General features: G+C 57.3%; 2 protein-coding genes across 4 annotated transcripts in view; both read right to left on the minus strand.

Annotated features, from left to right (window-relative positions):
• MLH3 (mutL homolog 3) overlaps positions 1-21,375 on the minus strand; it is a 140,653-nt gene that overhangs the window by 93,199 nt on the left and 26,079 nt on the right. The gene's annotated exons all lie outside the window — the stretch shown is intronic.
• Positions 332-12,153, minus strand: PGF (placental growth factor). 3 transcript variants are annotated; one of them, XM_069858624.1, is made up of 6 exons: positions 11,966-12,153; positions 11,478-11,674; positions 10,006-10,082; positions 8,241-8,270; positions 8,135-8,154; positions 332-975 (listed from the first exon to the last, which is right to left on the minus strand). In XM_069858624.1, the coding sequence occupies exons 1-6, from the start codon at positions 12,135-12,137 to the stop codon at positions 896-898; spliced, it is 576 nt and encodes a 191-aa protein (XP_069714725.1). In that variant the 5' UTR covers positions 12,138-12,153; the 3' UTR covers positions 332-895. The 3 variants fall into 3 exon arrangements, with proteins under 3 accessions (XP_069714725.1, XP_069714727.1, XP_069714726.1); XM_069858626.1 differs by lacking the exon at positions 332-975 and adding an exon at positions 3,345-7,363; XM_069858625.1 differs by lacking the exon at positions 332-975 and adding an exon at positions 3,345-7,363 and having other exon boundaries at positions 8,092-8,154.

Here is a 21,375-nt window from a genome sequence, read left to right on the forward strand (position 1 = left end):
GAGCGGCGGCGGAGGGCGCCGATTGATTGGCTGAGTGGTGGGCGATGGGGGGCGCTGATTGGCTGCGCTGTGGCGGAGGGCGCTTACTGATTGGCTGCGGGGCGGAATGGTGAGCGCTGATTGGCTGCGGATGAGATCATCATCCCCACGGGGGCTGCCCCGGGGGTCCCGGGCGGGGATGGGGCAGGGTCTGTCCCGGGGATGGGGGGGCTCGGAGATGGAGGGTCCCGGCCGGTATCCCCCCGCCCCACCGCAGGTTCTTCGTAGCTCTGTAGCCGTGCGGTGAGCGCATAGCGCTGTTTGTTTTATTATCATCGTTATTCACCAATAATTGTCCTTAATTAATAAACCTGCCGTTCATTAAGTACTGCCTTCCTCCCGTAGCACATAATTAGCCGTGTTTTAAATAGCCTTTGCCTCTACCTGCCTCTCGAAGGATGCTCCGGTCCCAGCAGCTCCTTCTGACCCATTTAAGGCCTTGGGATGCTGCCGGGGGACCCGCCCCTCCTGCACGTCAGTCCTAGGGCTCTGGGGACTCTTCCAGATTTGCATCTGAGAAGCGTCCATGCCTCCCAGCCCTGGGCTCACAGCTGGCTCTTAACCAGCTCTTGCAGAATCATTTGGTTTTACCAACTTATTTCAGACGTACAAAGCTGGGAGCACCTGTGCAACTGGGTTAAGGCTCAGCAAAATGAAGCGAAGTCGAGATCCCAGCTGGTGGTTAACTAGTACTTCGTACGTGGAAAATACTGGTCTTTGGCTTAACCTAGAAGCACGCGTTCCTGGCATCTTGGCCTGGCTTTTTCTTGGAAGGCCAGGCTGCAGGGCCCGCTAGATCCCCACACCTGCTTTTAGCAACGCAGATTTGCTGCATCTGGAGTGCTCAATGAGTGGCTCAGGTGAGTTTGTTTGCTGTGTCTGTGAGATGCTCTGTCCAGGTCCAAACAACCTTTTCCTGGAGGGGTGGCAGGGGACCTGCAAAGGGAGGAAAGATGGAATTAAATCCTAATGATACCCTAAGAAAGACTGTGCTAAGATTAGTTGGGAAGAGGGAGGCACCTGCCTCTTTGTCCATCCATCGCTAACCTGCGCGCGTGTCCTTATTGCAGGAGGAAATGTTTGTAAAAAGGCAGTTTCACTTCAACAGGAGGTGGCTTGATGCCGTGTCATCACAGCCTGGACAGTCAGTGCATTCAGCCTCTGCTGGACCTGCTCTTTGCTATGGGGCTGGACGCAGCCGTTCCCAAGGAGCGGCCGGATGGGAACTGAGCCTGGAGCAGAGTGAAGGCCCCAGAGCCGGGCCAGGATGCCACCACCCGTCTGTTGCTGACACATTACTTTGTGCACTGTGTTTACTGATGGCAGGAGGTCTCTCCTGGCTCATCTCCTCCGGGCAGCTCTCTTGCGCAGCTCAGTCTGTTAACAACAGCAGGAAAAGTCAAGCCTGTGCCCACAGCTCGGTGCAGCGCTCACCATTCAAACACTCACTCTCCTACAAAGTCTATTTTCTTGGGAGCGTGTGACGACGTGCTTCTCGCCACTCCAACCTGAATTTTTACCATAATCCTCATCAAGCTATAACCACCAGTGGTGATTGTGATGGCTGGTGATGGTCGCAATGGCTGCATCCACTTCAGGCTGATTTTGGGGAAAGACAGAAATACCAACATGATATCCAGGGCTTAATCTATGGTTATGCACTCACCTGGCCACAGTGCTGGTCAGGGTCTGACTCAAGCCAGATCTGGAAGAAACTAGCATCTGCAGTCAGTATGCAAATATGACTATGAGTCAATCGTCTTACTCCATAAATAGTGACCAGTCCAAGAGGGCTTTCAGCTCTCCTGAAATAACAGTGGGCTGCATGTCAGGACGTCCCCTCAAGCAGGAATGCCTCTCAAGGTTACTCCTCAAGGTTGAGAGAATCCTTGCTGCAACAGATTCTCAGAAAGTGAATTGGGAATAAGTGCACTGAAACTATGAAATCTTAGCAGAGTGATACAAAGGTTTGATTGTGCATACGTAAGGTTTTTGACAAAAACATTGACTGAGCCTGGATCCAGCCACACCCAGACTCCTCTCTGAGAAGAAGTTTAGAAAGCAAGGTGGTCCTTTCTGAACTTGGTGACTCAACACAAGCGTCTCCCTTAGAGTTGTTTCTGACTCTGTACTCTATGCAGTGAATCATCCAATGTACCTTGCTACTGAATCTTGTTAAACCACCATCACATTTACTATCAAACTTTATTAAACTGCTGGTTTATATCAATAAACCTACTGCTGCTTCTCTCTTACAAATGAAGTGCATTAGCTTATCACTCCATCCATAACACAGCATAGAAGACTAATATGAGTGGCATGGTTTAGTGTTTGATAGGAACGGTTGGACTAGATGATTCGGTGGGTCTTTTCCAACCTGTTGATTCTGTGATTATATGCCTATGAAAGAAGGTCTGGTAGGGTGCAAAGGGGTCTGCTTTCTAAGACAACTCACTGCCCAGACACAATCCATGTTCATGACTCTGGTTTCTTTTCAAAACACTTACAGGCTTCTTTTTCTTCCACCAATCTCTACCTAATGGTGACCAATTTTTTTTCTGCCCAGCTTGTTTATTTCCTGGAGTCTGTAGGGCCTTTTAATTCCCACCAGAGCCTGAGGGGTCCTCTTGCAGGAAATGAAGCAAGGCCTGTGATGAGAGCAGGGATACTGCTGGCATGATTTACCTGCTTGACTTCAGCGAATCTAGATAGGCCTGGAGAGGGCAGAGAGCATAAGTAAAGCACAAAACCCAGCATAAGGTATCAGTCGAAGGATTTGGATATGGGGTTGATTGTGGCAGAGGGATGTCTTGAAGAGAAGTCACTGGGAGAGGAATAAAACCTTGCTATGTTCATTGCCAAACATCTCCTTTAGCCCTTGCAGAGATAAACCAGCCATTACCCAAAGTCACACCAGGACTGTATTTAAAGGATTTTATTGCTTCACACAGTTAAAGTAGTGTCCCCTCTGGATGAGGAGGGAGGAGCTGGAAGACGGTGGTTTGACCTCCTTTTGGGAGCCAACAGGGGAGCTTTGCAGGGCCAAGCAGGGGCAAATTTGGTCAATGCTGCTCAGCCAGGGGCCAGCAAAGCAAAGGGAACAAGGGGCAGCGCAGAAGAGAGTGAGCCAAAGGCCCTGGCAAGGAGACGTGCCAGAGGGACTGGCCTTCGAGGAAGAACCCTGCAAGGGGAGAAGATTTGTACCAGCCCTGAGGCAGAGTGGCCCTTATTTGTGGGCTTCCAGTTTCCCATGCCAGTGCTGGCTAGAGGATGCTAAAGCTGAGGGATTATTTATTTTTAGATCAGCTTGCTGAACAGCCTGTGGCCCTTGTGAGGTGGGAACTTCCAAAGCAAGACTGGCATAAAGCAATAACAGAGAGGGAAGAAGTGAGAGCTGCCCTTTTCCTCACAGCCTGAAATAGATGCACTAGACTCTCTCAGAACGCAGACGTTGCTGGCTGCAACAACCAGAAAGATTACGCACAGCTTTGTGAGGATACAAAATGTTGTAAGTCAGAAGAGAGAGGTTAGGGCCTCAGTGCACTTTATTTGCACAGAATCATGCGGGACACCCGCGCTGGCATGCGCGGGGAGATGCAGCAGGCAGGCAGTGCTAGGGGAAGCTGGAGGTTAACAGCAAAGCTTCCGCATCAGAGATTCATCAGCTACTGTGCTACTTCTCTGGGCTGATCTGGTGTCTGGTGTCACTCTTGGGCTGCTGTTCGGAGAGTTTTCAGGGGGCTCTGCCCAGAGGTGGCAGGGCCAAGTGCCTGCCTTGTATGCCCACCCCATATCGCTTCTCCCTCTGCACCACCCAGGCACCTTGGGTGCCACATGCACATTGCCTTTTCAGGTACACCCCAAAAATATATGACGTTTTGTTCCTAGTGCAGCCTGGAGCCCAGCTTATGTTTTTTCTCCTTTATAACTCTCCTTCTAAACCAACTTGCGGAAGCTCTGGCTCCTAAAGCCTTATTGAAAAAACTTACCTCTGTAGGGCTGGGAGATGCAGGGAGCCTGCGGACGCTGGTAATGCAGCTGCCCATCCCCAAGGGGTACTCAGGCAGGGAAAAGTGGGGAAATTGGGAGCACCAGGGCTGAGGTGCAGTTACTGCCTGTCCGTGGAGGGTAAGTATGGGGTTGTTCAGCTCGCTGCTGGCTTTGGGGCTGGGGACTGTCCCAGTCCCTTTACGAGGGAACCAGTCCCATCTTACAGCACCACTCTGCAGCACCTCAGGGTTGTGGGGTCTGTACATGTAGCCTAACCTTATCAGGGTGCTCAGAGGACCCATCGGTGGTGGCCAGGGAGGGCTGGCAGGAGTTACTGTCAGTTTGGGAGGTATAAACCTCCAAACACTCAACTGGGAGCAACACAGAAGGGGGACAGGCAGACTATGGCTGGTCCTCTTGGGAGGGAATATGAGTGGTGACCACAAGCTTGGGGCCAGGAGCCTCACTCTCCCCTTCAGGGCAGCAAGCCCCTACCCTGACCTTCATGGCACTGTTGAGTGTGATGTCCTGCTGGAAGTCCCTGCCACCCTGGGATGATGAGAGGGTCCCAGGACTCTCCCCTCTGGCAAATACAGGCAGGGAATAGAGCTAGTCCTCCCCTGGGCGTGTGATGCCTGCAGCAGTCCCGGGAGCATCAAGGAGCTGCAAGGGATCATCAGGTTCCCCTCACCCATGGAGCACCCCCTGGAGCTGGAGGGAGCTCCTGAAACCTGGAGATGCAGCTCCCAAACCTCCCATGCTGGTGGTGCCATCCCTTGCCTATCCTCTCATCACTGCCACAGTGGGACAGCCACATCCCTCTCAGGCACCCAAGTTCTTGCTGTCCACTCTGACAGCCCACACCATGGGGGGAAGCAAGGGATGAAGCCACACGTGGCAGCCAGGGGGCTTGGGCAACGCAGAGGGAGAAGTGACACGGGGTGACTGCGCAAGGCAGGCACTCAGCCCCACCAGCTGTCTGAGAAAACTCTTAGTGTCAAGCAGTAGCTAAAGAGGTGACACTAGACACCAGGAACTGTTAGGAAAGGCCACAGGGCAGGAGTGTGAATTATTTTTTTTTACCCCTAATCACCACTCTTGACAAACTTATTTTTATTAAGTAACAACCTTGGGTTTATGTAACTTCCTTTTTAAAAGCTTAATACTACTGCGATGAAACTTTTGTGGTTAAAAACGATACAGAAACCATTATGTACATCCCTCGAGTGCTGCACACAGTTCTCCATAGCCTCAAAGTGCAACCAGCCAGGCTGAAATGGCACACAGGGATGCGGAGAGTGTCTACTGACCAGGACAGACCCCCAGAGCCAGGGTGGCACGTGGCCCTTGCAGCTTCTGAGCAGCATAGGAAGAGGGGCAGCAAGTCCCTCTCCTCCATGAGGCAGCCAAGGAGCCCACGTAGGCTATGCCCAGGACACCGTGGATGCCAGAAATAGAAATGGGGTCCAAAAGAGATTCAGCAATCTCCTGGAGGATAGATCCAGCTGCTTGGGTATAACTCACCCAGTCCATGCTGTGCTGCATGGTGGCAGCACAGAGGCTGGAGACCCACCTCCGGCTTTCCCTACTGGACTACAACTGCCACAGGACCTGCCCTCTCCCCATGTCATTGTGGAAGCACCAGCATTATGGCTCTAAGAGCCTACCCCTGCTACGCACTGCCCTGTCAGGTGTGCCAAGGAGATGCCTTGGACCCCAAAACCTGCTACATTACAGTCCACTATTCTTCCTCTACTCAGGATAAACTGCAGGCCATCTCGTTTGATAGCAAGGTTGAAAACCTTTGCACATCTTGCCCTCCAGCCTTTTGTTTGAAGCTTTCGAGGATAACCCTCAATTTTGTTTTAACCCTATGCCAGGGGTGCCCCATGAGCATGCTGATGGATAACTTGCCCTCAGGGCTTCCAGCTACGTGCACTGCTCCACAGGGTAAGGCTTGCAGGGAGCAGCACAGGATGCATTTGGCAGTCTGCCCCAGCCCCCATGCTGGCGGGACAGGAAAGGGGACATGAAGAACCCCAGGGGCACTGCTTAAGGCACACAAGAAACAAGGGCTGGAGCTGCCTCTCAGACCTGGCTGAGTGGAGAAAGCACGAAATGGCAGCATCCACAGCCTCCTTAATGAGGGCCACTAGACCCCTACACACTCCAATATACTCCCAGTAAAAGGTGGTGTCCCTAGGCCAGCCTGCCCCCATGCTGGGTGAAAGAGCCTTGGTGGGGCATTTCTTCAGGAGGGAAGGCCCACAGGCAGCCTGCTTCCCGCTGCCCTGACCTTGCACCAGCCCAGCCAGGGAGAAGGAAAGGCACAGAGCAGCGAGCCAGACATCTTGGGCTGGGGCGAGAACAGGACAGGGATGGTGAATCTACACACACCACAGTGTGGAGAAGGACAGTTCCCCCAGGGCATCTCCCAGTACCCACCTGCGCTCCAGCACATGGATAACCCCCAGCCTAGGGATCAGCTTGGTCCTAACCTGCTGGTTGTTCATCTCCAGCATCACACCAAAGGCAGCCCCTTCAGTGCTGCAGGAGCTGGTGCCATGGACAAGCCCTGGGCCACCATGGGACTGCCCTCCTCAATCCTGGGTGGGTGCCCATGGGGAAGAGCCCTGCCTGCAGCTGCTGGAAAGCAGACAGCAGTGCTCACACTGCCAGCTCCTGCATCTGACCACCAGGTTGTTTTTTTTGAGCAGGGCATGGCTGGGATGTGGCTCTGTGTAGTGAGGAGCACTGGCAACACCAACTCCCTTCCCATTAGGAGAGCTTCCCAGGCAAGCTCCCTGGCACCCTCTGGGCTGCTTTGCGCCAAGGGTGGGACAGACACAGCCCTGCAGCCTTGCCTGCCTCAGGTTTCCTTCCTCACCAGCTGCAGTGCACTGGCAGGACAGAGCAGTTTTGCAGCTGTAGCCTTCTAAGCCATCTCCACTCATCCCCCACATCATGCTGTCCCAAGCCAGCTCCAGCAGCACGTCCACCAGCTCCACTCCTTGTTGCCCCGAGGATGCCCTCCAACTGCAACACATTGCTTGAGCTCCTCATCTTCAGCCCCAGGCCTGGTCATGGGTCCTTTTGTCCTGATGCCAATAGCGCAGACGGGGCAAGGCAGTCCTTGGTTCCAGGCTGTGTTCCCACTGGGGCCAGGCAAGAGTCCAATCAGCAATTCCCTGCTGGAGTCCTGTTCCCCGCCACTACCCGGAGGGCCATAGCTCCACAAGTCAGCCACGCCAGGGGGAAACACAGCTGGCTCAAACCCAGGCAGCAGGAGCAAGGCCAGGGGCAGAGCGGAAGCTACCTGCGTGGCGTGCCACATCTGCAGAGAGAGCACGGCACAGGGTGAGTGCTGCCAGGATACAGAGTGGAGGAAACAAGGACACACCAGGACCTCCAGGCTCCCTCACTCTGCCCTAGGTCGTCCCTCCCTGTGCTCAGACTCTCCAGCACCAAACCACGGGGTAGGGACTGCAGGCAGCCTCTTTTCACAGGGAGGAGCGAGGGTGGTGGAGCTGTGGGTGCTGGCTAAGCCCCAAGCAGCGAGCTTCAGACAAAACGGGGAAAACACAGCAACAGGAAAGTGCCAGCTACGGGCACCACAGCCCAAAAGCGTCTGCAATGACAGTCCGACCTCTGCTGTTACAGCAAGATGTTTGAGACAGTCAGCAAATGTAAGGAGGGAAAGGGCAGAGTAACCCAAACAAGAACTAGCCAAGGACTGCAGGAAGGACACAGCTGGCAGCAAGATGAGGCTGAAACTGGAAATTCATGGATTCAGGAAACCCAGTGCTGTCTGTACTGTCAAGTGACCCAGCCCATCCATCCCCACCCTGGGTGGGACTAGGCAACTTTGTGCAGCTGAGCCTGGAGACCAGCAAGCACCTACCGAGCCTACAGTAAAAGGCCTGTTTCCCCACAGCCACCCACTGTCCCCTCTGTCCTGCTTCTTCCTGCGTCTGCTCTGCACAAACCTCTCCCTTCTCACAGCATCAGTAAAGATCTAATGAGCCTGGAAGACACCACCCATAACTGCCCCTGCTCACTTACAGTTCACAGTCTTTACGTTTCTTCTTGCCTTGTCTTTTCTTACCTCGGCCCTTGGACCTCCTCCTTCAAAATGAAAGTACAAGAGCAGCTGATGTGTGAGATGAGACCCACACCCCCCAGCCAGCCACGCCGCCCCTGATCTCACTTACCTTCCCAATCTCATCAGGTCCTGTCGGGGCCTGCGGGGCAGGAAAAGGACAAAGCGGTTACTTGGGCAATGCCACCTGTTGAGCTGCTGGAGGTGGTTTATGGAGATGGTTCAGCATGCAGCACAATCTGCTTGTTATCGTTCATCCTTACAACAGGCCCAGTACGGTTTCTCTCCACATTATCAACCCCTCAGCCAGGAGCTGACTGCAGCAAGCACAGAGAAGGCAGGGACAGCACTGGGCCAGGGGATTGCTGGCTTTGGTGACTCCCACGCTTTGCCCATGAGACTGGGAGGCACGGATCCCATTTCAGCTGCTCTCAGCGGCAGCTTTCATAGCTCAGCTGGTAAAATAAGATGCAACATCCTGAGTAACATGTGTTATTTGTTGCAGTGTCTCAGTAGTGGTTCTCAGACAGCAGTCATGACATACTTGGCTTAAGCACTCCCTGCAGGAGTCAAGGCCAAGACATCCACCACGCCTACACTAAACTTCAAATGGGAACGATGTAAAGGTGTGGAAGGTGGCACAGGGAAAAGCTGAAAGGTGCTGCAGAAGCAAGACATTTACGCAGATTCAAAGGCAGCCTACACAAGTACTCGTAGGAGATCCCCTGGGAGTTACCCTAGGTAGGAAAACCACAATAGGCTCAGAAAATTCCCTGAACAGAAAGTAGCTGGAAGTGGAGGGGGGAAATAACATGTGGTTCTTCCCAATCTCTCTTCTGCACCAGACACTCCAGAGAAACGCTGAGTTGGATGGTCCTTGGGTTCGCTTCAGCACAGTCGCTCTTACAGCTGCAGGGGAATACCGACCCAGGGATCCTCAGGCTCTTCTTCCAGGCAAGGATCACATCCAACAGCTGCCCAGAAGGACACTCAGTCCCCAGTTTTCGCAATACTACATCGCCCCGGGACTGTGATGGAGAGCGAATGCCAGGACCCCCAGGCAGGCACTGCTAGAGAGGCTCTAGAGCAGGAACCAGCTGCAGGCAGCAGGGGAGCTGCTCCTGCTCCCACAGCACTGCAGCCCCCAAGCAAAGGCCCCAGGCTCTCACTGTTTCTGGGACACAGCAAGAACCCCAAGGGGTCACCCACCTATGTGCCAGGAGTCTGTGGCAAGTTGGTGCCATGCATCCATCCCAGGCCAGTGCTGCGTAACCATGCCAGGTTCACACTGCATGTTTTAAGCTTTCATTTGTTGTCTTGGATGTAAATCCCTGCTTCCGAGCCCGCATGGGGGAGTCTCCCTTAAATAAGGGCCGAAGAACCAGCCCTTCAGGTTGCCCTTTGGGTCACAGTCACACTCAGATATACCAAGTCATGGAACTCCCTGCTGAGCCACCACCTCTGATGTGCTGCCCCACACTGAAGACCTGCCTCAGAGCCACCAGCCTTGCTCTGTTACCCACAGGCAGCTCCTTCAGCCAGCAAAGAACTAATCAGGCATGCCAAGGCAGCCACAGGGATGGAGGGCACGCACATCCCTGCTCACAGAGCCGTGGTGCTGCAGTGGCTCCGCATGGTGCCTGACAAGGCTACACACCCCCTCGGCTGCGGGGAGCCGCCTGCACCAAGCAAGGGCCATAAGAACCAGCAAACCCCAGCATGGAAACGAAGGGATGCCCCAGTACAGCTAGGGTACCCCAGGGCATCAGTACAGCTAGGGTACCACAGGGCATCCCTGTCCCACACACATGGTTAGCTGGCAGGGTTGCGCTTGCTGGAGGGACACGGGGATGCAAAACGAGGCCAGAGGTCCCTACCTGCACTCGCACTGCTTGTGCTCCGTGAACACCATCTCCACGTAAGGTGCCTCTCCATTTGGCTTTATCTTCAGGAGCTGAAAGAGGAGCAAAGGTTACCTCCTGGCGGGCAGCAGGAGGGGGCTGGAAGGGCTCCTGCCGCAGCGCCTCACCAGCCGCTCACGCAGACGCGTGTCTAACCTGTTCCTCGGGACCTCCGGCAGCGGAGACTCCACCTCCACATGCAGGCAGCACCGGCCAGGCCTGGCTACCTCAGCAGCTTGGGAGGCTTTGCTAGCGCCACCCCACGTCTTCAGGGCTGTAATTTAAGCCCCGTGGTCTTGGAATTTCCCAGTCTTAGAGGAAATTTTTCTGCCTTCTTGGAGAGCTTTCACATATTTGACCACTTTGCACAACTCCCTTCTCTGATGGAAATATCCTCCTAGTTGTGTTTTCCAGACCATTCCCATTGCTGCTGCCTCCTCCTGGTCCCCTTTCCCACAGTGCTGAGCCTGGAGTCAGAACGATGCTGCCTCCTCAGCTCAGGGGGGCAGGATCTGCCCTGTCACCTGTCAGTCCCCAGCCCGGCCCAGGGGCTTCACTAGGTATGTTCATCACTGCTGTGATCCACACTAGTCCCCACAGAAACACCTGGCACAGCCACCCGACACATGGCAGTGGGATCCTTCCCACGGAGGAAGAGTTGTGCCTGGGGAGTTGCCTCCCATTCACATCAGGCTTTTGCTCCACCTCAGTCAAGAATTTCTGGAGACTCCCACCCTAACTTCCAACACACATGCAGTCCTCAAGGGACCAAAATCACTGGCAATTTATTGCAGGCACTTTCTAGTGCAACACCCACAGCAAAGCAGAGCTTCTTCCTGCAGCGGCAGTGGGTTGATCTCTGGCAGCGCAAGGGCTGCAGGGTGAGGACAAAGGCCGCCTGATGCACAGGGAAGAGCTGACTGGCAGCTTGTTTGCAGCCCGGGAACCAGCACCCTACCTCACACAGCTTCCACAGTGGGGCTGGAAATGGGCTGGTACAGCCCTTTGCACACACTATAACCCCAGCCCACACTCACTGTCAGTGCCACCACGGGCACCTCCTGACACATAAGAGCTTTGCCTCTCCCTGTGATTCAGGGGCAGCATCTGCTTTATCCCAGCAGAGTCACAGGCAACCAGGACACCTCAAGTTCCATTGCAGAACACAGACAAGGTCTGGAAAGGTGATGGTAAGATGAACCATGCAGAGAGGAGAGGGCAGGGAAGCAAGGAGCACAGCCAGTACCACACGGGGTGTTGCCTGGCCTCGGGGACAAGCGCAAAGCAAGCAGAGGGACTCTCCAGGTTTAGCACGTATTTCAGCAGTTGTGAGGAAGCCCCCTCCTCCGTTATCCACGTTGTTACGGTGTCTGGAGAACGCGAAGCTCTGAGTTTACCCTCCCAGTGCCCGGCGAGGAACCCAACAGCCCCGCCGCGGCAGGACTCACCTGCACGGTGACCGCGCCGGTGGCCACAGGGACGCAGCGGAGACCCTCATCCCCGCAGCAGCCTCCGCAGCGCCGCAGGGAGACACACGAGGGTCTGAAAATGTACTCCACCTCGTTGGGGAACTCGGCGATGACATCTACCATCTGCTCCCGAGGCCGGCAGAAGCTGCGGTTCCAGATCTCACGGAAGGTCAGGACTGCGGGGGATGAGGACGAGGGGCTTCAAGGAGGCGCCGCGGAGAGGCCGAGCCCCCGGGGGCTTCTGCATCCCTCCCGGGGGCACGGGGATGACGAGGACCCCCGACAAGCCCATCCCCGCGCCGGTGCGGGGGCCGCTCGGCCACCGCATCCCCGCCCGCCGCCCCCCGTCCCCGCTCTCGGCGCTCCCGCCCGGGACCCCGCGCGCCGGCTCCGGGACGCGCCGGCTCCGGGACCCCCCGTCCCCGCTCGCAGCCCTCCCCGGGACGCCGCCCCCGCTGCCCACTCACCGGGAGGCTCCGCGACCCGCGGGGAGCGAGAGGCGGGCGCCGGCGAGGGCGACGCGTGGGGACCGGCCGCCCCCAAGCCGCCCCGCGCCCCGGCCCGCCCCCCGGCTCCCCCCGGCGCCGCCGCCAGCGCCGCGGCCGCCAGCACCCGCAGGAAGGCGCCGAGCAGCCGCATCGCCGCCCCGGCTCGGCTCAGCGCCGCCGTCCCCCGCCCGCCATCCCTCCCCGACCCCTCCGCGCCGCCGCCGCCGCCGCCGGGCCATGGAGCGCGCCCGCCCGCCGCCTATTTCAGCGCCCGCCGCCCCGCCCCCGCCGGCCCGGCCCCGCCGCGGGGCGGGAGCAGGTGCCCGGCCCCGGGCCGAGACCCCGGGCGCGGCGCCGCCCCCGCCCCCGGCCCCGCACCGGCCGTGCCCCGCGCCTCCCGGGGCCGCCGAGCACCGGGGCTGCGCTGCGGCTTCGAGGCTCGCCGGGCTCCCCGGGTCCCGACCGCCTCCCGGGACCGCGCGGCCGCCCCGTGCCACCCCCTGCCCGGTGCCTAGTGCCTCTCCATCCCCCTGTGTCACCCCCTGCCCGGTGCCTAGTGCCTCTCCGTCCACCTGTGCCTCCCCGTGCCAACCCCTGCCTGGTGTCCATCCATCCCCCCGTGCCACCCCCTGCCCGGTGCCCGTCCACACCCCCTGCGCCACCCCGTGCCACCCCCGCTGATCTGTGCCCATCCCATGCCACCCCCTGCCCCGTGTCACCCCGTGCCACCCCCTGCCTGGTGTCCATCCATCCCCCCCCGTGCCACCCCCCTGCCTCGTGCCTCTCCCGCAGCCCCTTTCCCATCTGTGTCCCCGTTGTTGCCCTGTCCCCACGCCCCAGCCACTCACCCCTCTTTCCCCGCGCTGCCCGGCCAGCCCCGGCTGTCACAGCCTTAGCAGGGGGTCCCATCCCTCTCGGCCCCAGGGGCAGCGTCCCGGCCCTGGCCGCCTGCCACGGGGTTCCCTTCGGCTCGGGAAGGAAAGGGGCACAGCGGTTCCCTGAAGCGGGTCTGGGGCCAACCCCCGCTGCCAAGGGTAGACCCAAAGGAGCTCGGTGGCATTTGCTGTTCTATTTTTAAGCCCTAGCGGCTGGGGAAGCTGGGGCTATGGGTGGTGGGAAGGGAAGAGATGCCAGCGAGCAACACGATCCCTCGCAGGCCACAGGTCCCGGGGAAATAACGGGCTGTGTCCCTGTCAGGATTCACGTCTCTGTCCTCCTGGGAGAGGGGGGAAGCTGTTCCAGGGCTTCCCTGCCCACCTCTGTGTGATGTCCTTCCCTGGGGCATGCGGATGCAGGTGGCTTGTCCCTAGCCCCATAAGGTCTGTCCGCTGGGGATGTGGGACACGCCAGCCACCTGTCCCCAGCCCCACTGGGCCATGCAGGTGGCAGGGGCTCAGGCATTAGTGGGAGCTCCGTCTGGAGCTTCCAGGCATTGGTACTGCCGTGTGAGGAAGCTTCTGGAGCGGGGCCTGGCAAATTAGCAGAGAGATGCTGCAGAGATAAGCGCCCAGAAATCCCAGCTCACGGGGGGCCGGGTGCACTGCAGTTCATCACTCAGCACGGCAGCTGCCGGGGGGCTGCCGGAACGGCATTCAGTGCCTGTTCATGCTCTCAGACCTGGCTGGGCAGCAAGGAGCAGGTAACTTCCCCACTACAATGGCTGGAGCACACCTGTGCTCTGCTACCCCAAAGACCTTTTGGGCCAAGAGGTCCCACACACACAGCTCCCCAGGGATGATTTTGAGATGGGGGGTGAAGAGAGAGTTTCTTCCCACCTGAGAGCCCAGACCAGAGGCTGCCCTGAGCAGCAGCTGCTGCCAACTCGCTGGACAGACAGAATCCTGTTATTGCGAAGACCGTGACCACATGGGGCCTCACGCCTGTCCTTGCAGGAAGGTCCCTTGCGGCCACCTCTCAGACAAGGCCAGCCTCTGGCGCTGGAGCAAAGGGCTCTCCCTCAGGAGCTGTGCGGCTGGGGAGACCAGCCCTTAATTGCTGAGTGCAATCCTGTTCCTGGTCTGAAGCCATTTCCTCAGAGGCTTTGGACAGAGTTTACATTCCTGGGATGAGCATCCCCTTTCTAGGCAGCACGGAGAAGAGACAGGAGCAGCGAAATAATATTTGGACCTTGGTAACCTGTGATCAGCAACATCCCCCTGCAAATGGGAGAAACATCCAGCTGGCTGGACTACTTCAGCTTGCTTTCCCCTCTGCCATGCTTCTTCCCTGGGGATCGAGCCTACCCTTCCCCAGCTGCAGGACAGGGCTGGAGGTTGATGCTATAAATGCACTGGTGTGTCCCTCACACGGCCTCCGCCAGGCTCTGGGAAGCAGAGTTACGCATTTTGGGAACAAGGGACAGAGGAGCCCCAAGGGAACGGCCAGGGACACAGGGCAAACAGACATTTCCTTAAAGGGCAGATGCCTCCCCTGCAATGAACCCCACGCAGCAGCCATGGGCTAAGAGTATCACCCCAAATATGCCGCTGCCCGCCTGTGCTGCCTTCCTGCCCTGCTCCCGGTGCTGGGGAGGGAGGCGGGTGGGGAATGATGGTGCGTCCTTGTTGCAGGGAAGACCCAGCGGTCCTGCAGGGACAGGCAGCCCCAGCACCCAGCTGCGAGCGTGACCCAGCACAGCCCCGCCAGGGATCGCGCTCACCTCCATGCCTCTTACATTTTCTGGATCTGTGCTGCTTGCAAGCAGTGAAGGAGCCCAGTGCAGGCACCCGCTCTCCCACAAAACCTCACCCTGCTCACCACGGGCAAGTTCTCTCTAAGTCCTCTTTTTCATAAAATAACCCCATTTGAGCATCAAAATTCCATCATGGACATCCTCTCCCCTCCAAAATCCCACCTTTAGCACCTTGGATGAAAAGAACCCAACAAAAACTTATCTTTGTGTAGCTGCCAAGCTGACTGTAGCCTGGACATCCTGAGCCACCCCTAAAGACCTTGGAGGACACCGCTGAAATTCTTAGGGCATTATTTTTTGTGCTGCTGCTATTTAGGACTCCACAGTTTGCAGGGCTGCAGCCTTCCACCAAGGGCAGTGCCAAGTGTGCTCTGGCGCCTGGCACAGTCACCCCCTCGGGCTGCTGCTGCTTCTCCTGCCCAGTGGGCAAGAGTTCTCAAGCAGCCACCTACATCCTGCACTGTGACAGGACCCCCAAGGACAAAGCAGCACAAAGGCTTAAAGCACTGGGTTCCTCATGTCTGCCCTTCTTCACCCCAGAGTGCCCGTCTTTCACCCTCAATGCTGCATTTGTTTGCTTTCCCTGCCCTGTGAGCCAGATTTTAGACTCTCCTAAGTTCCCCTCTCAGCAAGTGCAAAGAAATTGGTTCACAGCAAATGCTGAGATCAACCAGCTCAGCCTTCTGCAGGTTGTGTCCCCACAGTGGTTTCAGAGGCAAAAGATAGAGAGCTGGAGACTGGCTGCTTGGAGCTGCAGCACCTGCGTGTGAGAGTGGGGATGGGGACGGGCATGGTCTGGCATGGACTTCCCTGGCACAGAGATTGCTGCTGGTTTCTTCCAGGAACACAGTGCCATCCAGTGCCCTTGCAGGCAAGCAGAGCTGCACTAGTGACTAGTGATGGTCAATATTCCTCCTTAAGGAAACAACATGCCAGCAACCTGTCGGGGCACCTGGGCTCCTAGGAACCCCCTGAGCTGCATCGTGATGGCTCTGACACCGAGGGACTCTGCTGGCAGCACATCCCTTGCTCCTGGCACCTGGTTCCCATGGCGTCAGTGCCTCTTCCCAGCCCAGGTGCGCAGGGGAATGTGTTTGCCGAGGGGGACGCTGACAATAGGGGGAAATGGGCTGTGCTGTGCACCCCGATGGCGATGGCTCACAGCCCCGGTGCCGCTGCCTGCAGCGGGCGGAAGCGTATGGCCTTAGTCAGCCCCGGTCGCACGTGGCAGGAACTCTGCTGTTTGTTTTGGTTCCTCAGGGTGGGGGGCTCAGCTCCTCCAGGGACCCGCGACCGAAACCACAGGCACCTGACAGCCCAGCGCCATGCCTGGGGAGAGCAGGCTCTGCCCCCCAGCACCGCACCGCCACGTCTGGAGGGGCGCGGGTCAAGCACCGGCGCTTACTGAGACCGCCTGAGGCAGGAGACCCGGGTGAGGGAAACCTACAGCAAGCCTGGCTGCTGCTCCTGGGCATGTCTGAAATGCCCCATGGGGCTAGGGATGATGCCACTGAGGAGAAGGCCCCTGAAACCGTCAGACCCAAACCCCAGGAAGCTGTGGCCCTCAGCCGGGTGGTGCTCCAGAAACACATGGCAGCCAGCGCTGCCCAGCGTAACACCTCATCTTTCAGTGCCACCCTAGTTTAACACTGAGGCTGAGGTCAGGGCAGGGGACAGAGTCTCCTTTCACTAGGACAGGCAGCAGAGCGATGCTGGCAGTGGACAGGAGGGTGAATGAGGACTGGCTGTCTCACAGCCCAGCCGTCAGTCGGCTTTGCCAGCAGGGAGGTGACAGAGAGCACAGGGACTGGCCAGGCCACAGGTATTTGCAGGAGAGCCCAGCCTCAGAGCAAGGCGAGGCACCAGGGAGCCAAACCACAGTCCCAAGCATACGTGGGTGCCTACAGGTAAGCATTGCATCAGCAGCCCGTGTGGGGCGTGCAGTTACGGTCCCAAAACAAGCCCCTCACACACGAGGTGCTGAGCATCTGGAGCAGGAAGAAGAGACACAGTGCTCATGGCACAGCTCACCCTGCTCTACCTGAGCTCCTCTCTTGAAACCCTGGGTGGGAGAAGAGCCCCCAGAAATCCTGCCAGATTTCCCTCCAGCAGCTGCAGAGTGCTGGGCTTGGGAAAGCCCAAACAGGCTGCAACCAGGACAGACTGGTGCAGCAGCATGTGCGTGACCCTCCAGCATCCACAGAGATGAAGCACCCCAGGCCCACATGGAATGGGCATGATGAGGTAGGGCAGCCCCAGGAGGGACAAGACTGTCCCAGCTGGAGCAGAGCAGCCCCTCTCCCCAGGAAAGAGACTGAGGCTGCTTTTCCACCGGAGAATCAAGCATATTCTGTATATCTATCATGTTTCATCGCCCCCAGGAAAAGGGTAGTGAACACCACCAAATGGACAGGAGAGGCGCAGGGGCACGCATCGCCCGCTGCTCTGTTGTTGCCCCTTGTCTCCCAGTAATCCCAGCCCAGCCAGCCAGCGGGCAGGGGCTGCCAGGCACTTTTCTCCCCTGCCAAACTAGAACCTGATCCCCACCCAGCCCAGAGCTTCTGGCTGCTTATCATGTGGATGCAGTTCTCCTGCTTTTAGCTGTCATAATATTGACACAAAGCAAAATAATACCGACTGCGAGACTCTGCCTGGCTCTGGAAGGCAAACAGGCAAGGAGACTGGGAGCAGCAGGCTCCACTATTGTGTAGGATGGGGCAGCAGCCTGGGCTGCTTCCAAGCTCTGCTCCCCGGCATCATGCCTGCTGATAAGGGGGGGGGCTGTGGGATGCAGGCAGAGGAGGGATGCAGGCTACACAGCGCTCTCTCCCCATCAAGGAGCGAACGTGTGCATCGGCAGGGCTTCATCCCAGAGGCTTTCCCAGAACGTGGGTGGAGGAGCAGCTCATCTCTCCCTTTCCCTGAAACCTGGCAGACACTGAATAGTTGCCATCACCCACAGCAGACAAAGAGCAAAGCGAGCCTGGGGCCAGCTGCAGCACCGGGAGCGCATGAGCGGAGGAACTGCGGGAAGCTGGATGGTGACCAGGAAGCAGCCCAGACTGCTGGTGTCACGGACGCCTCAGTGACCACAAAGCAGCCAGGCCGCGCTTTGTCTCACCCCAAGGGCCTGGCTTCCTGCAGCCGCACCGGGTTTGCTTGGGGGCTTCTCCGAAGGCAGCCTGGAGCAATAAGCCCCCCACATCACCTCCTCCCCAGCTGAGCCAGCCTGCTGCCTGCCCTCTGAGCAAGGACAGAGCCACAGCCAACACCTGTGTGGTGCCACTGAGCTTTCTGAGCCACCTGTGCCTTTGGCGGCACTGAGCAAAGCCAACGCCTTTTCCGAGTGCGAAGGCCCAGCACAGCATCAGCAACGCCAGGGCTGAGACCTCCTGCCCAGCCTCGCGCTGTGCTCTCTCATACCTTGCTGCGGCTTGTTTTCCTACATGACACGCAGTGACTTCCCACACTTCCCGCGCCTCTTCCTGACCAGCTTGGCCTTTGAGCCGGCTGCCTTCAGCTGCCTGCATCCTGAGAAGGGACTCGGGGAACTGCCGCAGATGAATGAACCGACGAGTGAGGCTCCACATCCAGGGAAGGCATTTGGACACCAGCTTCCCATGGCTCTCCTGGCAGCCGTGAAAGGTGAGGGGCAGCCCAGCCTGGGCCGCTTCCACTACAAGCCCTACAGAAACCCTCCCACTTCCCAGTCTTTATTTTTAAGGCTCCAAGAAGGCAAGGGGCACGAATGGCATACTTGCTGGCAGGAGCAACAGTCTGGGCTGGATTCAGAACTGCCTACTCATTTCCCATAGGGATCACTGACTCCATTGGTACCGCAAGGCTCTGTCTATGGGCTCGGTCTGCCCATGGATGCTGTGCTGAAGTGAGGATGAGCCAGCAGCCATTGTCCAAGCAGAGACAGGCACACGTACATCTGGGCTGCCAAGCAAAGAGCTGCGTCAAATCCTTTGCTAAGCTGAGGCGCTGAATCTGTCCTGTTACTCTCCAGAGCGAGCCCTGTTTCTCCTTGGCTGCCCAGGCTGTTACAGCAGCCGTGTTTTCCCAAGGATGACCAGTTTAAGGGACAGTTGTTAAGAGGGTCATCAGCAAAGACCAGCAGAGCACATGCCATGGTACTTGCGGTGTCAGCCATGAATTTCAAGCATGCTAAAACTGCTGATGACTCAGGCAATGCCTGCGTGTGCCTCCAGACCCACAGAGCTGAGCTTCCCAGCTATTCACGTACCTGCTTTTGATCGCCAGCTGTTTGGGTTTTTTGTCTTCTTTCTTTGGAAGCTCTAGTTTTAAACGCGCATTGAGCGCCCAGTTCAGCCCATTATTTCCAACCCCTTCACTTACTACGTGGCCTACTTTCTCCCCTGCAGCATGCAGAAAATGCTGGTTTGGGCTCCCCTCAGTCCTTCAGCAGATTCACTCCTGCCTTCTTACAGCTCTCCTTCTACATCTGTGGATACCAGAGCTCTAGGCTTAAGTTACTACCTTTGTTTTTGTCTCAAGACTTTAAGCATGGACTTTCCAAAAAACAATCATGTCACATCAAAGATATCTTTGGTGAGTCTTTCTCCTTCAACTGTGCTTCACGTTCCCCTCACTCCTGTGCACCATGCCATCCTAAACTCATTCACTTGTGCTCAGCGAGTGGCTTAGTCACCAGCCATGATGCTATACGGCTGCTTCTTGTGTCACCAAGCCAGCCTTCACAGTCCACACTGCGCTGACAACTGTCCTGTTGTTCCTGCTGGGCCGTGGTTCTGCTGGCTCTCGCCTGCTGTCTCCTTCCCTTCGCCTGTGCTGAGCGTGAACAGCTCGCTCTGCTTACGTGGGTGCTGCAGACGAGTCCAATTACTAGAGTTCAGCAAACCCTGACTCCCCTCCCTGGCATTTCATCCAGCCCGCTTATCCACTGAGAGTTTCTAATCCAAACAGCCTCCCAGCACACGGTGTTCCAGTGCTCTCAGGCCCTACCCATCCTCCGTCCTGCCTTCTCCTCTCTCACACAAGCACTTTGGGGATGACATTCAGCCCCCGGGGATGCAGAATTCACTGGGTAGAGGGCAAGCAGCGTCTCCAGCAGCCATCCCTGATGGCAGAGAGCAGGATGCTGTCCTGGGCAGGCTGGCAGCTCTCCAAGATAAGCCAGATTTCAGCTCCTCCACAGGCCCTGAAAACATGCTGCTTTGCTCGGCCAGCCAGCTCATCCCCTGCTCAGCTCTCTTGCCCACAGCACCGTCTGCAGTCACGTCTGCCTCCTTGCTTGTTCATGCACCAGCTAGGAAGCCACAGCTGCCAACTCTGCCCCACAGGGCCTGGAAAGACCCAGGGAAGGGAAGGAGGGAGTGCTGTGAAGGAGACAGCTGCCTACGGCCACTGGAGGAGTGGGGTCCCGCTCCATAGTATCAGCAGCTGTGGACCACCAGGTGAGTCTCCTTCCAGCTGCCCTGGGATGCACGCACACGCCTCCCACCACATTGCCTCTGCGCTGCCTGCAGCAAGATTGCAGCCAAGGCACCACAACAGCAATGTGCATCTTTACAGCTGCCTTCCCCACTTCCCCCATGCTCCCTGTGCTACCACTCCTCTTCCCAACCCCACCCCTTTTCAGCCCTCCTTGCCTAACTTTCTGGGTCCTGGTGACAGCTGCTGGCTAATGACAACCAGATGTCTCATAGCCACGGTCCCTCTGAGCTGCCAGAGCCCACGGTTTGCCTTTCAGTTCTCCGAAGAGCTGTGGGTTCTGGCTCAGCTCAGCTACACGGGGCTAATAACTCATGAAATCCCCATTCAGAGGCTTTCATTCATGAAATACAAGGCAGCAGACCAGGCGTAGGACTCTGCCCCTCAAGGGACACCAGACTGCTGGCTGTCTCTGACTGGCTGTGGCAGCAGTGCCTGGCAGAAAGCACCGTAGGGAACAGGGCAGGAACAGCGTGAGCAGGGAAAAATCTCTGCAGCCTGGCAAGGCTCTGAGAAGAAACTGCCCCACAATAGTTACTGGGACCAGAGCAGGGAATGTAAACAGCCCAGCAGCCACAAGGAGGTCATAACCTCAGAATCCAGTTTCCCTTCCTCTTCTCCCTCCTGGCCTAATCTCCAAGAACTGCTCTGTTTACTAGTGAGATAAGTAAACAAACAAAGGAAAGCTCTGAAGCAATGATTTTTTTTTTAATTTTTTTTTTTTTGGCCAATTCAACGCATGCCCTGGTCCCAGGGTTCATGCGTGGGAGCGGTCCCTGCACACCACGGTAGCCGGCACTCGGACACGCAGGGGCACAGCCAGCAGGAGCAGATGGGCACAGGCAGCCCTCCTCTGCCTTATCTGCAACGTAGCGGCAGAGGGACAAAAAGGGGAATTTGGTTACCCTGCATAAATGTGGAGTCGAGCAGGCCTTGCTCCAGGCATACTCCAATTTATTCAAGATGGAAGAAAACAGACCCTACGGCTGGGAAGGCGGGGAGAAAACGCATTGGTGAATAAGGACATGCCCGGTCAGCACAGCAGGGCCCAGCCCAGCCCAGCCAACAGCACAGCAAACCCTGTTGCCCTCTACTGACTCCCTCCAGGGGCAAAGGGCAAATCAAACTCATCAAAGAGTGAAACTTTTGACTTCCAGCCGGGGCAGCAGCACCCCCCAAGCACATCCAGGCAAACGCAGACATATGGCCCCTCGCCAGG

The sequence above is a fragment of the Phaenicophaeus curvirostris genome, chromosome 5 (assembly GCF_032191515.1).
Source record: "Phaenicophaeus curvirostris isolate KB17595 chromosome 5, BPBGC_Pcur_1.0, whole genome shotgun sequence".
Lineage (NCBI taxonomy): Eukaryota > Metazoa > Chordata > Aves > Cuculiformes > Cuculidae > Phaenicophaeus > Phaenicophaeus curvirostris.